General features: G+C 38.8%; 1 protein-coding gene across 16 annotated transcripts in view; it reads left to right on the top strand.

The window, feature by feature from the left end:
- The window catches only part of atp2b2 (ATPase plasma membrane Ca2+ transporting 2), a 127,876-nt gene that overhangs the window by 106,154 nt on the left and 6,246 nt on the right, over positions 1-15,476 (top strand). For 12 of the 16 annotated variants that reach the window (XM_082533183.1, XM_082533182.1, XM_082533180.1 and 9 more), the window contains 10 exons: positions 4,170-4,411; positions 5,640-5,874; positions 9,224-9,403; positions 9,553-9,640; positions 9,776-9,882; positions 10,703-10,894; positions 11,135-11,348; positions 11,451-11,662; positions 11,796-11,903; positions 12,009-12,191. In XM_082533183.1, coding sequence (XP_082389309.1) covers positions 4,170-4,411; positions 5,640-5,874; positions 9,224-9,403; positions 9,553-9,640; positions 9,776-9,882; positions 10,703-10,894; positions 11,135-11,348; positions 11,451-11,662; positions 11,796-11,903; positions 12,009-12,191 — 1,761 coding nt within the window. Of the gene's footprint in view, positions 1-4,169; positions 4,412-5,639; positions 5,875-9,223; positions 9,404-9,552; positions 9,641-9,775; positions 9,883-10,702; positions 10,895-11,134; positions 11,349-11,450; positions 11,663-11,795; positions 11,904-12,008; positions 12,192-14,341; positions 14,532-14,843; positions 14,897-15,476 lie in introns of all 16 variants that reach the window. The other 4 variants (XM_082533178.1, XM_082533179.1, XM_082533176.1 and 1 more) reach the window with 4 other exon arrangements.

The following is a 15,476-nucleotide window of genomic DNA, read 5'->3' as shown; positions in this document are numbered from 1 at the left end:
TGAAAATGACTGAATTCACATTTTTTATACCCAAATTTGAGCTGGCACAAGAAGTCAGAAATTAATTCAACCATTAAAACAAATTTTTATATGCAAGTAAATGACTGTAATTTGGCATCTTAATCAAACAATAATAATGTGTTTTTGTGTGTTGATTAAAAGGCTTGCACGTGCTGGTGGGTTAACCGTTACAGAAACAAAAAAATTGATTTTGGTAATCATTTTAGTACCAATTCTGATAGCGGCAGTGGCATAAATTTTTTAAAAGCATTTGATGTGATAAAGGTAAATTCTAGTCAGTTGTTTAGCCTAAAATCACAAATTTACCTTAAATTATTTCAAAACCTGCAAATCAACCTCTTTATTTAGACTTCTGTTTAGATAAGGAAATCCATTAACATATCCAATTCAGGGTTGTGGTTGGGCTGCAGCCTGCCCAGGTCACATTTACACCAATTTCAAATCACCAGTTAATCTAACATGCATATCCTTGGATTGTGGGAGAAAACAGAGTATCCTGAGTCAGACCCCAGTTGGTGGATTGAAACTCAGGACCTTCTTGCTGGGAGTCATCGGTGCTATTTCGCAGCACCACCATGCTGTTTCACATAAGGAAGAACTGGTGAAACGAGGAAAGTGCCCTCCAAGTATTTTCACTCCACATACTTTTCTCTTCTTAGGCCTTTTGTGCATCATTAACCTTAAAAAGGATATCAAAGCAGTTAATCAGAATTCTATCAAAGCCTCGTTAGCATGTGGACAGCTTTAAATGGAGTGCATCGTCAACGTTATTAACTATAGTGCCAACACAGAATCTTTATGAACACGCTGTGACAAGGACCAAGTGAAGAAAACAGTAATAAAGGCAAATACAAATCGTCAAAATGCCAAGCTGTCCTTTGAAATCTAATCCCGGCCGCAGGCTTGTTTAACGCAGAACAGCCTGCAGTCAATCTATTTTGGAGCAAATAGCTCAAGCTGAAGGTGTCTGCTGATCAAGCAACCAAGGTAGAAGCATTATTTTCAATGCGGTTGCTACATGCTGCTGTGTGTGCGTGCGTGTAAGAAGACAGTGTACCCGACAAGCTGTTCTGTAGCAGTGAGTGTAGGTGTCAAACATACTGTAGGTACTATATAGCAAAAATTCCGGGGAGACTAGCTGTCAGCTCAGTGCCAGCTAATAGGGATCCAAAATGAACTGTATTCCCAGATATGATTAACTGTGTTTTTCAACATGTATACAGCCAATATAATTTATTACCACAAAATTATTATTTACCTTTACTTTTTTTCTTAGTCAATTGAAACAGCGAAATAAAGTAAAATTTAAAAAATGAGTTGCAACTACTATGATAATCTATTTGTCTGACTTCTTTCTAGAAAATCAGTGATACAGTAAATAGTCATTTTTCATTATTTCCTAACATTATCTGAGCACACTATTTTTTTAAGAGTGAAGGTTAACAGCTTTTTAATTTAGTTTTATGTTTTTATATTTTAGTCAAATGTAAATAGGGTTGAGAGGATGTGCAGATTTGAAGAGGCGTGTTATGAATAATAACAGCAGGGATCGCTCCTGAGATGTGTCTGAACATATGAGTCTCTGTAAGATACATGCTTTTGTTTCATTGCGATTGGATTGCTGCGGTGCACTATACACAAGTCTTACCAAAACCTCCCTAGAACGGTTGTTCAGTATGTTGCTGACAGACTTCTGATAAAATCCTCAGAGTTTCCACGTGTGACTCAAATTTTGACGCAGCTGCACTGGCTTCCGGTTTATTTCAGAGTGCAGTTTAAGATTCTTTTACTGACATGGAGAGCTTTTCATGGACAGGCACCAGGTTACACCAGAGGGCGTCTGCACTCATATGTCCCTGGCAGGTCCCTGAGGTTCTGTGACTTTGGACTGGAATGCTCTTCCTTTGTTTTTTCATGCGTTGTTTGGCCCTTTACTTACTAAGATATTGACTATAGTGAGATTTATCCTGTCATAGTGACAGGTAGTTTCTGTACATGCGTTATTTCTTCCTAAATAGAAAAAAGCTCTGGAAATGTTAATGAATGGGGGCTGGGAAAAGATGAAGAATGAAACGCAGAAGGATTTGAGGATATGTGTGACATGAAATGAGGGAAAATCATGAAAGAGGAATAGAGCCAAGGAGTAAGAATCCCCAAGTGGTCGAGAGTGCACCCTCTCTTTTCCCAAGTCTCTTCGTGTTCTTCTTGTTCTTTTGCCCAATGTTACCATGGCAACGCTGGGCCTTTGACAAGCTGACCACATGCACAAACATTCGCACTCTTGCTTGTAGCGTGAGTGTGTACATGGTGGCACACATGTACTGTAGCCACCTGCACAGATACTGTATCACACACAAACTTACACACACACAACTGGCAATAGTAATGACTCCTAATGGCTGCTAATAAACCCAAAACACTGGATGCACACCTAAAACACAGAGTACTTATGAGCCTATCACAACACATTTCCAACCATACTTGCATATGTTAGGTAGAAAATGATATTACGTGCTATGTCTATCCACTGACATGTTCACTGAACCAGAGCAATACATGGTTCCAAGTATACAATTACAGATTTCACAGGGTTAAGCTGTGTGCCTGAAATAAGACGATCTAAACCTGATTCCATCTATCTCATCTTCTGCCCTCCCACACAAAGTGACCCTTTCACCTGCTAGCTGGTTAATTATCACCAGCAGCTATTTCAAGCATTACACTGGTCGCACTGAGCTGAAGGAGAGAGAATCTCATTCAGTGAATAGATCACATGAGTGTATGAAATATATTACACTGAAAACTTACTCTCTGTGGCAGGATTATTTTCATTTACCCTATGAGGAAACGCAAACTAAGAACATTTAAAAGTCGAAGTGTTGGATTAGGTAGAAACAATATGTGTAACAATGTTGTAAAATTATCTTAAGTTGCAGTTAAGTGAATAACAATTACAGATAGATAAAAAAAAAAAAGTAAAGCCATATGTACAGTCATGGAAAAAAAAAGAGGGTAAATTCTCTGACGTCATGGAGTTCTGTGAAAAACTGAGTACATCCCATGACTCAGTACCTTCAACTTGTATTGACATTTGCAGACATTTGTTTGTGCACAGCTCTCTTAAGGTATCACTGCCGTCATTCTGTCGTCATTGTCCTCTTTTATGACTCACTTTCAGTCAGGCTTTAGCTGTCTGGAAAATGGCCTTATAATTGACTAGAAACCTTTCATGATTCATTCAGGGGCTACAAAGTGTGCAGGTCTGGTGGCTGCAAAACACCAAATCATCAGCCCGCCACCACCATGCTTGACAGCTTGTATCATATATTTATGGTGATATGCTGTGTTTGGATTTCTCCAAAAGTGGCACTGTGCATTATGGCCACATATCTTCATGTTGGGCTCATCTGTCCAAAGTATATTGTTCCAGAAGTCGTGTGATTTGTTCAGATGCAATTGCGTCTAGGTTCTTTTTGGAAAAAAAAGACCTTCCAAACCTGGAAGATCTTCCAAAACAAGTCATAATTCACTTCAGTCTTTTTTTTAATTGTATTGTTATGAACTTCAGCATTAAGATGTAGCTTTTTGGGGGTTTTTTTGCAGCATTGCATGGTCTCATCTTGGATCTGATCCCCTACCCCAAATCTTTCTCATTGTAAAATAATGGAGTAAAAATTGTTTGGAAATAGGCTTGTAGTCTTTCCCAGATTAATGTTTAATCCAGATTCTTCTTGCTAAGGAAGAATAAATCTGTGCTTCTTAAAGATCATTGCAGATGCTCCAGACAACTTTTTAATCAAGTGCAGTTAATTAAGAGCATTTGATCAGCAGCACCTGGTGGCTGCTGCTTGTTGACTTCCTCTTAGTTCCTATGGAAGCAGTAAGTGTGTATTTAGTTATTCACATCACTGATTCTTTATTTTGGCTTAGTTTTTGTTAAGTAGTGAAAGGTGTAACATGTCATGTTTTGTTGTTCATCTGCGGTTGCATTTATCTAATTGTAAAACTTGCTAAAGACCAGTTTATTTTTTATTATTTCCTGATGCGTAAAACCTTAGGTCTTCTTTTTTAGCATGCCTACTTAATATTAGACTAAAAATATAACTGAACACATTTAAATCTTTTTTTTCCTGTCCCTCATTTTACAGCCCCCAGATAAGGAAGGCGGTCTGCCGAAGCAGGTGGGCAACAAGACAGAGTGTGGCCTGCTGGGACTAGTTTTGGACCTGAAGCGGGATTACCAGCCAATAAGAAACCAGATCCCAGAGGAGAAGCTTTACAAAGTCTATACCTTCAACTCTGTCAGGAAGTCGATGAGCACTGTCATAAAGCTGCCTGACGGTAGCTTCCGGATGTACAGCAAGGGAGCCTCTGAGATTGTACTCAAAAAGTGAGTCTGGTTTAATGGTTTAAAATAACCTGGAAGTTGCAGTTATATAATTTAATAAGGTGCTCTGCAGATTTACACTACATTCAGTGTAAGTTTCTAGCAGTATGTCTTACAATCATGTCATTTTGCAGGGCGTTACAGTAACATTACAGTGAGTGGTTTTGAGAAAAACCTGAGATGCAGAAGGAGAAATGTGAAATTCTATTTGCAGCATTGCATGGTCTCATCTTGGATCTGATCCCCCACCCCAAATCTTTCTCATTGTAAAATAATGGAGTAAAAATTGTTTGGAAATAGGCTTGTAGTCTTTCCCAGATTAATGTTTAATCCAGATTCTTCTTGCTAAGGAAGAATAAATCTGTGCTTCTTAAAGATCATTGCAGATGTGTTTAACACGCACCTCAATGCTCCAGACAACTTTTTAATCAAGTGCGGTTAATTAAGAGCATTTGATCAGCATTAACATTAAAGTCATTTTATGACTTTAATGTTAATGTTAAATAAAAAGACTTTTTATTTTATGACTTTTTAAATAAAAAGTCATAAAATTACTTGAATTCAATAGTATTTTTTATGTTTCTACATTATAGGTGTTACAGTTAATATAAACAGAGATTCAATAATACAATGTATGAAAGGTTAAATTCACATTTTTGTCAAGCTGACAGGTCCTAAAAGGACGTTTGCATTAATTATGGTTCAGTTGCTTTTCCGTAAATGATGTACAGCATTTGTATTTGGCTGTATGCCAGTACACCTGTTTGTTTTCAGTTTGTCTGTTGATATATTTAACTTGTTTAGCAAATCAGTTTAGTCTTGATCAAATGTAATTATCTTTTGGCTACAGTACTTTAGTTATTTAGGAAATGTGTTAGCTGTTTTTTAAAAATCTTTTAGAGGAAATTGTTTGTCCTCCATTTGAGCTCTCTACAGTGTGTACCCCAATGCACTTTCTTTTTTTTAAATATTGTGGTATCCTGCCACAAAAGGCATATTAGTCCCTATGTCTTTTCTTTTGCACAGCATTGCAGTTCTCAGTGCATCCTTTTTTGATTCACCAGTATTCATTTAAGCAAAGCAGTAATGCCAGGCTGAGAGATTTGACTATATATTTTGTTCTTTTTTAAATGCTGGCTCATTTCCAAGCACTAAAAACACAGACAATACCAATGTTACTGTATATAATTTAAAATGACCCTCTCAACCTACGCCACACCCTTGTTTGCAGATGCAGCCATATCCAAAACGAGGTGGGTGAGCCAAGGGTTTTCCGTCCACGAGACAAGGATGAGATGGTGAAGAAAGTGATTGAGCCCATGGCGTGTGATGGCTTGAGGACCATCTGTGTGGCGTATCGTGACTTTTCCAGCAATCCTGAGCCCAACTGGGATGATGAGAACAACATCCTGAATGACCTCACAGCCATCTGTGTTGTCGGAATAGAGGATCCCGTCAGGCCAGAGGTAGGAGAGATATTTTAGTAATGGACTGAGAGGAGGGGGATGTCGAACAAATGGTTTATAATACCAGCTTTCAGCAGCTGTGTCATAACCAGTGGTATGTCCTCGCTGTTACTTTGAAGCAGTGTCTCTTTACATAAAGGTTTATTGTATAGATGAGGATCAAAGTATTAATTTGAATTTTAAACACCAAATCAATTCTTAGATGAGACCAGCTTATTTCTTCTGATCACTTTTGTAAAATCATCCGTTGAAACAAAAAGAAATGTTCAATGCAATAAGTGATTCATCATAAAGCAATTTCTTCAGGGGTACAGTTTTTAATGATAAATTTCACATGAAGGAATAGAGTGTATTATAATTGGAAGAAAGAGGTATCTGTGTACAGTAGGAAAGCTGACCTCGCTTCACAGCTCCAGTGCAGGGAGAAGGAAGCAGGAAAATTAACTGACTACTGGATTATTCAACTGCTTCCTTTCATCTTGTTTCCATCCTCCTGCTCTTTCTAGAACAGCATTGCTCATTCAGCCCCAACCCAACATGTTTTCTCCTCTCCACCTCTGTCTGTGGTGATGTTCCTCTTTTTGATGACTCCTTTTCCTTTCGCATTTTCTGCAAATCTCTTTCTGTCATTGTGATGTCTCTATCTTTCTCTCCAAAGCTGAGCTATGTTAACTGAGAATCCCCTCTTGTATTGCAATATTATGGAAGGTTTTTTGCAATTTGGGGAAAATTATAGTGTTCAGATGAATATATACAAAAGAAATCAAATATTTAATGCTGAACATACTGTACAGTAAAATGAATATGTAGTGTGGCCACATTTACATAGTGTTTTTATGTTGTTACTGTCCACTCAAAGTGCTTTAACTAGAAGTCATATTCTGAGCATATACTAGCAAAACCCTGCTCTTATTCTTTTTTTCAAAATTATATCAATATATAAGCTGTCAATATAGTGTCATAAACATCAAACAAATGTACACATAACATAGTTACAATTATGTTGTTGGTTTTGAGATCAGCTGCTACACACATATAATTTGTAAGAATTTGAATGTTATAAAATAATTCCTGAAAATTATTAGTATTCCCTAAACACAAATTCAATAAAGCTATTGAATAATAGAAATTGATAACCCTGCCACCTTAGACAGTTTGTTATACTTTCATCCAGATTGATCGATGTGTCTAGGAGGAGTTAGGGAAAAGACACGAATACAAAACCTGGAGTTATTATAGACTTATTATTGTAGAGGTTATCCACTGCATCCATCCCATAAACTGTTTTACATCCATGGCCAGTTTAGACTTACGCGTTAACCTGATGTGCACGTCTTTGAACTGTGGGTGGAAGCCAGAGTACTTAATGGAAACCCATGGACGCACAAGGAAAATAAGCAAGCTCTGCACAGGAGGGTCTCAGTTTGAAGCAGGAACCTTCTTCCTAACCACACCACCACTATGCCACCCATATATACTGTGTTAACATAGCCCTTCGCAGTGATGCATAGCCTCAAAGTTTGCAGATTACTCTCTCTACTCAACCCTAGAGGTCACTCGGTATCTGTCATTTTCAATAACCCAGTTGAGAAGCAGTGCACAGAAACTGCTACAATCCAGTAAAGACTTTCCAGGCTCTTTGCTAAATTAACTGGTTAATACTGGAAATTAGATGACATTCCATTATTTTAAAAGGGTCAAACAGACTAGTAAACATGGTTTTGGTTTGTTTATTAGTCTCTAATTTCTTCCTCTGTAATGCAATGTTTGTTTAATAAGTGGATGCTCTCTGAGAACGGCCCCAGAGAGACGAGAGAGAATAGTGGAGGGAATGAGAGACTGAGAAATGTTCAAAATCAGATTTCTGTCAGAAGGATGACAGAAGGCAGGAGGATGATGGGTAGGAATGGTAGAGAGAAATGGTAGAAAATGAGAGTGTAACCAGATCCATATAAGAGGCACGAGGTGCTTGTTTCCCAGTCTCACCTACTAGACTCCTACTTTCTTCCTCTGATGGACCAGATTGTATTTTTAATAAACCTCCAGTCTTTTCTTCACCTCCTAGTTTCAAGTGAGCAAAACAGGAACCTGATATCTTGATAACAATGAGTCAATATCTGGATAATATAGAGCATGAGCTTGTTTAACTTATAAAAATCACATTACTACATATTACTTTTTTCTTTTTTTTTTCTGTTTACATTTGAAGAATATTTAACTTCGTTGACCTCTTCAGAGTATTAACTGGTATACGTATTAGTTGGCTATTTTATTTTGTGTAATTGATGAAATGACAGGCTGATATAGGTTAAAGATGGTTTTGTTGTGACTGAAGCAAATATTGTTCTTCTTCAAATATCGAATTAAATGAAATAATTTCACTTCTTTGACTGTTGTAGGTTTTCATATTTAGGATAATCATTTTTGCATGTAGCAGCTGCTGTGCAAAAGTTATGTAGTTCTAAGTAGGCGAAAAAATCCTATCTGTTTTTATTTTAACCTCCAGCTTATTAAAGACCTGCACTCCTCCGCTGTATAGCCATACTTTGTAAAAACAAACTTCTCTATGCTTGCATGCATAAGCAGTTCGATTCGGCAGTTTAATGCATGATGCAAGCGCACATTTCAATGATGGATCCATGTTTTATGTTTTTTATGTGTGAAGGCAGAAAGAATTACTTGCCTGCATGTATGTGTAAACTGATGCAAGTTGTTATTATGGTACGTGAGCACAATTGTTTATGTGTGGGTTTGGAGAGCAGAGCTCGCCCACACTGACCTTTGCAAGGAGAAATATGTGTTTCTGAATTACTACTCTTTTGCAAGATGCTTCAACTACAGATCCATATCCATACATGAGTAGTCATAATTAATTTATTGCAATACTATCTGGAGAACTTAATAATAATGGGGCTTTGATTTACTTGCTTGCATGTGTTTGTGTTTTGTGAATAACTGCAAGATTGTTTTTTCATTTATAAATACTACTCAAATACTGAAGCTCTGAAAACTGTGCATGTGCCACCAGATGGCAAATGGAATTTAAAATTCCCTCAGGAGTTGGTGGAGAACAAAACCAGAGAAAACCAGAGAAAAAGTGAAAATCTTAATTTAATTCATCCAGTGGTCAGAAATGCAGCTCCTTCTACTACTGGGTATATCAGAAGGCTTCCTTGAAATAAAAGGTTTGCCAGACCTCCGCACAGTAAAAGCTGGCTGCATTATGCTCAGTCTTAGTATTAATTGGTTAAATTTGGTTAGTGCAGCTTTAAATAATAGGTGAAATATGCTTTCCTTTTTACATATTTCTGTTGTACTGAATGATTGTGCATGTGTCTCCCTATTTTAGGTCCCTGATGCCATTCAGAAGTGCCAGCGTGCAGGCATCACAGTGCGTATGGTGACAGGAGACAATATAAACACAGCCCGAGCCATAGCCATCAAGTGTGGTATCATCCACCCAGGAGAGGACTTCCTGTGCATCGATGGCAAAGAGTTCAACAGGAGGATCCGCAATGAGAAAGGAGAGGTACAGCAAATACTGTCAGTGTGAGAGGAGGTAAAAAGTGAGCCACTCATGGAAGAGAGTTGCAGAGGTTAAGGAAAAATAAGCAAAAGTGTTGCTCTTGTTCCTCTCTTTCAATTTGTGTTTGTGTGTGTCTATGTGTGTGTGTGCAGGTGGAACAGGAGCGTATCGATAAAGTTTGGCCTAAACTCCGAGTACTGGCTAGATCATCCCCAACCGACAAACACACACTCGTCAAAGGTGAATTGGTTGCACACTTTTTGCTCTGACTTAGACAGAGATCATTACTGTTGCCTTTCCTTGTTTCTTGAGTCTCTGTGCTTTATGTGTATATGCACTTCTTCCTATGCTGCTTTGTTTATCTCTTTATTGCAGGCATTATTGACAGCACTATGGCAGACCAGAGGCAGGTGGTGGCTGTGACTGGAGATGGGACCAATGATGGGCCTGCTCTAAAGAAAGCTGACGTTGGATTTGCCATGGTAAGCAGCCCTTCTTTCCTGTTTTGTTTGGCTGTTTGTTCATGCCTTATCTTGCATTCTTGTGAGACTGATCTCAGTCAACATCTGCAGATGTCTTTTTCACCTCTGCAGTGTTTAAGAATTCTTCTCAGGCGCTCTCACTCTGGCTGTGTGGATAAGGAGCTCCCCCTAGTGGATTTCATTATTAACGCAGTTATTCTGCAGAAGCTTGTTCAGCTTGTTAAAAACGTTATAGCAAAAACCATATATATATTTTAATAGGTCTTATGTAACATGAGTTGCAGCTCTCCTTCTACACTGTGGTCCTGTAAGATACTGTAAAAAAGTATTTCAGCTTCTGTGCTTAAGCAGGAAATCTGATTGAAGGAGATTGGTTTGGGCTCAGATTTCAACCTAATCACGCACATTAATTCATTTAATGAGACATGTTTAAAAAGATGTCCGCATAAGTATTCACTCCACACTTTCACTAATAAGGGCATCCTTGTCCAAATCCAGCCACTGCCTAGAAGGTGCTGCTCGTGCTTCTCCTTCAAAATATAACATAATACAGAAAGAGAGTCCCTCCTACAGTCTGCGCTTTACCTGATTACATGCACACTGACTCCTTAGGTAGCTGGTATTATTATTAAACACAACAGTGACTCATCTACAGGGTCCAGCATTGTCCAGTTGACTGCAGAGTTGATTATATGCTTCAACGTTATTTTTAACGTGGTAGGCTGAGGAATACTGCAGTGTGATGAAGTTAGAAGGAGAGCAGCTGTGAAATAGAAAACTCCAGTTTCTTTCTCACTGCAGCTTGTCATCATTCTTCCAGGGTATTGCTGGTACAGATGTGGCCAAGGAAGCATCAGATATCATTCTCACCGACGACAACTTCAGCAGCATCGTGAAAGCAGTTATGTGGGGCCGAAATGTCTACGACAGCATCTCCAAGTTTCTTCAGTTCCAGCTTACTGTCAATGTTGTAGCTGTCATTGTGGCTTTCACTGGTGCCTGCATCACACAGGTCAGAAGGATGAAAAAGACTGCAAAGTAATACCAGCCCGCTATCATGGTCATTTTTAACACAGTTGATGGTGATGAAATGGAATTTCATCCGAGTTGGTTTACTGTTGCCTAATCAGTAATTCGAAAGATGATAAGTGCTTACAACTTCAAGAAATACACTTATGTTTCATGCCTGGTTATATTGTAGTTCTATTATTCTATTCTGTTATTGATACATGTTACTGTCACCTTTCTTTAGGACTCTCCTTTGAAAGCAGTGCAGATGTTGTGGGTGAACCTTATCATGGATACTTTTGCATCCCTGGCTCTGGCGACAGAGCCTCCCACGGAGTCTCTGCTTAAGAGGAAGCCATACGGTCGCAATAAGCCTCTCATCTCCAGCACCATGACAAAGAACATCTTAGGACATGGAGTCTATCAGCTCATTATCATCTTCACACTGCTCTTTGTTGGTACGCACGGTTATTTTGCTCTGTTATACCGATGTAGGATATTACAGATTTAAAGACTATGGCATAAATCTGACTCCCTGACTCTCTTTCTTTTCCTTCCAGGTGAGCAGATCTTTGACATCGACAGTGGCCGCAATGCTCCTCTCCACTCTCCACCCTCTGAGCACTACACCATCATCTTTAACACCTTTGTCATGATGCAGCTGTTTAATGAGATAAATGCCCGCAAAATCCACGGAGAGAGGAATGTTTTTGACGGTATCTTCAGGAACCCCATTTTCTGCTCGATTGTTTTTGGCACGTTTGCTGTGCAGGTAAGTGGATGCATTAATTCCTGAAATTACTTGTTTTTCTCAGTTATTTTTAATTTTAATTATTAATTATTATATTTTTTTCAGATAAGTAATGGTAATTTTCAGTTTTCTGTGTACTTTATACTTTGCATAGATCGTGATTGTGCAGTTTGGAGGGAAGCCATTCAGCTGTCAACCTCTAGACTTGGAAAAGTGGATGTGGTGTGTTTTCCTCGGGCTGGGGGAGCTTGTGTGGGGACAGGTAATAGGCAAAGTTTTCCCTTTCTAAGTCTTTTGGTCAATTTTCCTGTCTGTGCATCTCTACAGTAAGTACATCACTTAGTGCTTTTACTTCTCTGCGGGTTAGGTGATAGCCACCATACCCAATAGCAGACTGCGCTTCCTGCGGCGGGCAGGGCAGTTAACTCAGAAAGATGAGCTGCCAGAGGAGGATGTTAATGAAGAAAATGAGGAGATCGACCACGCAGAGAGGGAGCTGAGGAGAGGACAGATCCTCTGGTTCAGAGGACTCAACCGCATTCAGACTCAGGTGAGGGCAAGTAACAGAGACAGTTCAATCCCAGTTAATATATGGATACAGCATGTGGACTTTATGGTTACTTGTTTAAAAATCAGTTTAAGATTCCCTTTAATTTTACACAATAATATGCTGAGTTCCATAATAATAATATAATAATTTTGTCCAGTTATATAATAAAAACACTAAAAGGTAAATATGTCACCCCTAATATTTACTAAAAAGCTTCTCTTTTACTGTTTGTCTGTGTTTCTCAGAAGATCTGTTTTGTGTAGGTCTCTCCACCTCAGGCATTGCCCATGAGGAAGTGATAGACTGTATTTTATATGTTGGTCATGTTAGTCAGTCACAGTTTTAAAGTCCTTTTATCTCAAGATGAATTACTCAGGAGCATAAAGATGCCATTTTGCCTCGCTGGACTGCCTAGATCACCGCCATGGACCTGTGGAAGCTCCAAGAGTTAAATACAAGTATATAGCCACTGAACTGTTTTCACATTTGTGAGCTCTGCAGACCGGTATCACTGTGATATTGCAGACAGTCCGGCTTGTGTGCTGGATCTGGTTTCGTCTCACTGATGTGTTATTGATGGGCCTGGGTGTAGTACTGTGGACAGATGCTGCCTAACATCCGCAAGAGCAAGTTAAAAAACTACAGCCAGAACAGTATCTGTGCTGTACGCAAATGACAGTGTTTAGTGTTAAAGTATAGAATCCTTATTAATAAGCTGGTTATGATCAAATTAAAATGAGTCATTGTGGTCAGCTGTGGTCAGAAGTTTACATACAGTCATCATGGGCATGAATGTCATGGTACTTTGGAGCTTTTAATGATTGCTTTGAACTGTTCTTTTTCCAGGGTTGAATGATTGTACAGCGAATGTCTGTAATGACTTTAAGAAACAATAACTGGGTGCAAAAGTTTGAATTTATTTTGTATTTTCTCTGATCCATATCTAAGCTCAAATATATATGTACACTTTAATAAAGTCTGCTTAAGGTTCTACAATGCCTTTTAAATTGACTTTAAGGCTTAATAACTTCTCATTAGTGATCATGACTGATCAGTCACACTCACATTCAGAACAATATGAAAGACCAAGGAACTCACTGAGGATCCAAGAAGGACAACTGTAGATTTCTATCTCAGTACAAGTTAATTGCACATATGTACAATTTGCCAAGGTCTGGAATAAGAGCCAAACTTTCATCATCAGATGAGAGGAGGTTGGTTGAAGTGGTAAATTCTGCATAATCATTCTACCCTGCAAAAAGAACAGGTCAAATAAATCATTTAAAGCCCCAATTTACCATGACATTGACACCCATGATGAGTACATATAAACTTCTAATCACAACTGTATATGCATTGGTCAGGAATTTAAACAAAAGAAAGAAAAACGAAACCCAATTTGAACTAAATCTTAACTTTCTTTTTCAGTGAAGATGTCACAAAACAACATGCACTGCATGATGTGAATGGCTGCATCTGTGAATTTAATTTGTTTACATCAGATAGTAAGTCAAAGGGTGGGATCACCCAAATTAAAGGAAAACAAAGCTTTTGGCAATCTTCCTCTTATGCTATCTGGCCATGCAGAAAGTTGTAATTTCCCAAGGTTTTGTAATATCATATTTTAGGTACTGAATACAAGTTTGTTCTGTGGTGCTAATAACGTAGAACAATAATGCAAACAACATCAGTGTTACTCTGGGTAAAAAAGAAACACTATCAGAACGAACATGAAATGTTTGCTTTGTAGAAAGTTCTTCTACTGTAGACTGCTCACGCTTACTTCTCTTAAATTTTACACGAAAATGATTTGTGTTTCTTTTCCAGAGATAAATATTAGCTCCTGAATTTTAATAAAATGTTTTTAATGTTGCTCTGTATCAGCATCACGCAACAAATCTGAAGGGAACCCAGAGTATTTGCATGGCCACCATTATAGCTCACATGTAATTTGGGTGAACCAGCTCTTTAGATCAGATTCAGTGTTTTTGCTGTGGGGACACCACACCCTGACTTTTAGCTGCCCTCCATCATGTCATGACTGAGATACTCCCTCTACCACCAGTCACCCTACCAATCAACCTGTGTTACCATTTGGTCTGTGTCACTCTGAGCAGCCATTTGTCCTCTCCTGTCCCGCTCTCCTACAGATTGAAGTAGTCAACACCTTCAAGAGTGGCACCTCCTTTCAGGGGGCAGGGGCTCTGAGACGCCAATCATCCACCACCAGCCAGACCCAGGATGTAACCAATGTTTCTAGTCCTAGTCACGTGTCCTTGTCCAATGCCCTTTCCTCTCCTACAAGCACTACTGCTGCTACTGCTCCTCCCACTACTGGCCGTGAGTCAGAACTCTGTCAGTCTGCTTCTCCACTCTCTTTGCTTCAGGGGTGCCATCCTGTCATGAGCAGAAAGTTATTTTTTGTAGTTTATTGATTTATTTGTTTTTAATTTACAACAACAGTCTCCATCTTGAGGTTGGCATTTCTGAAGTTTTTTTTTTTTGTCTTTCGTTCTTGCTATTTGCGTTTTCATTTTCTCTATTTCTTCTGTCTTTTTCTTGTTCACGCTGGATTTCAAATTCATCTTGATATCTCGTCCCATGGTTGGGTGTACTGTCTTCTCATTGGTGAATGTGTGTTTGTTTCCTCAGAGTGCTAGGAGCGCAGGACTAAGGGTGATACCCACGGCGTGACATTTCAGGTTGTGAGTTTGTCTCCCTCTGCTCATCTTCCATCCATCATCCCCTCATCCAAACCTCACATTTTTATGTCTTTATAGACATTAATGTGAACTAATTCCAATCAAATCACCAAGTCACTGGGTGAACATTCAAGTATAAGTTGCAGTGTTAACTTTGTTTTTGTTTGTTTTTTTTACCTGGGAGTGTGACGCTGTTGTGGCAAATCACATTGGCTTGGCATAAAACAAATTTTACCTCCTACATGTCCTTTGAGCTGAATCACCAGCAGTGACAAGAAAATATTCAGGTAGCAGCGGTATATTTGGCTTAAAATATTTTCACATTTGACTGCCACATTGCAAACTTTGAGGCGAGTGTGTATTTTAGTCAAAAGCGTCTGTGTTATTTAATGATTTGCCCACCTTCATCTTTCTGTCTCTCTCACTCTCTTTTGCACACATGGACACACATATCCTCACTGACAACAACCTGTTATTGAAAATCAAATTAAATCCCGTGTGAAGGTTGTGCGAACTGGAATCGGGGCCAGGGTACTCACTATAAGGCAGTAGTGTACCAATAATTCATCCCGTCTTGTTGCTT

This window comes from Aulonocara stuartgranti (genome assembly GCF_965226115.1).
Source record: "Aulonocara stuartgranti genome assembly, chromosome: 5".
Classification (NCBI taxonomy): Eukaryota; Metazoa; Chordata; class Actinopteri; order Cichliformes; family Cichlidae; genus Aulonocara; species Aulonocara stuartgranti.
Note: the sequence above shows the minus strand (reverse complement) of the source record. Positions and strands in the feature narration are given on the sequence as shown.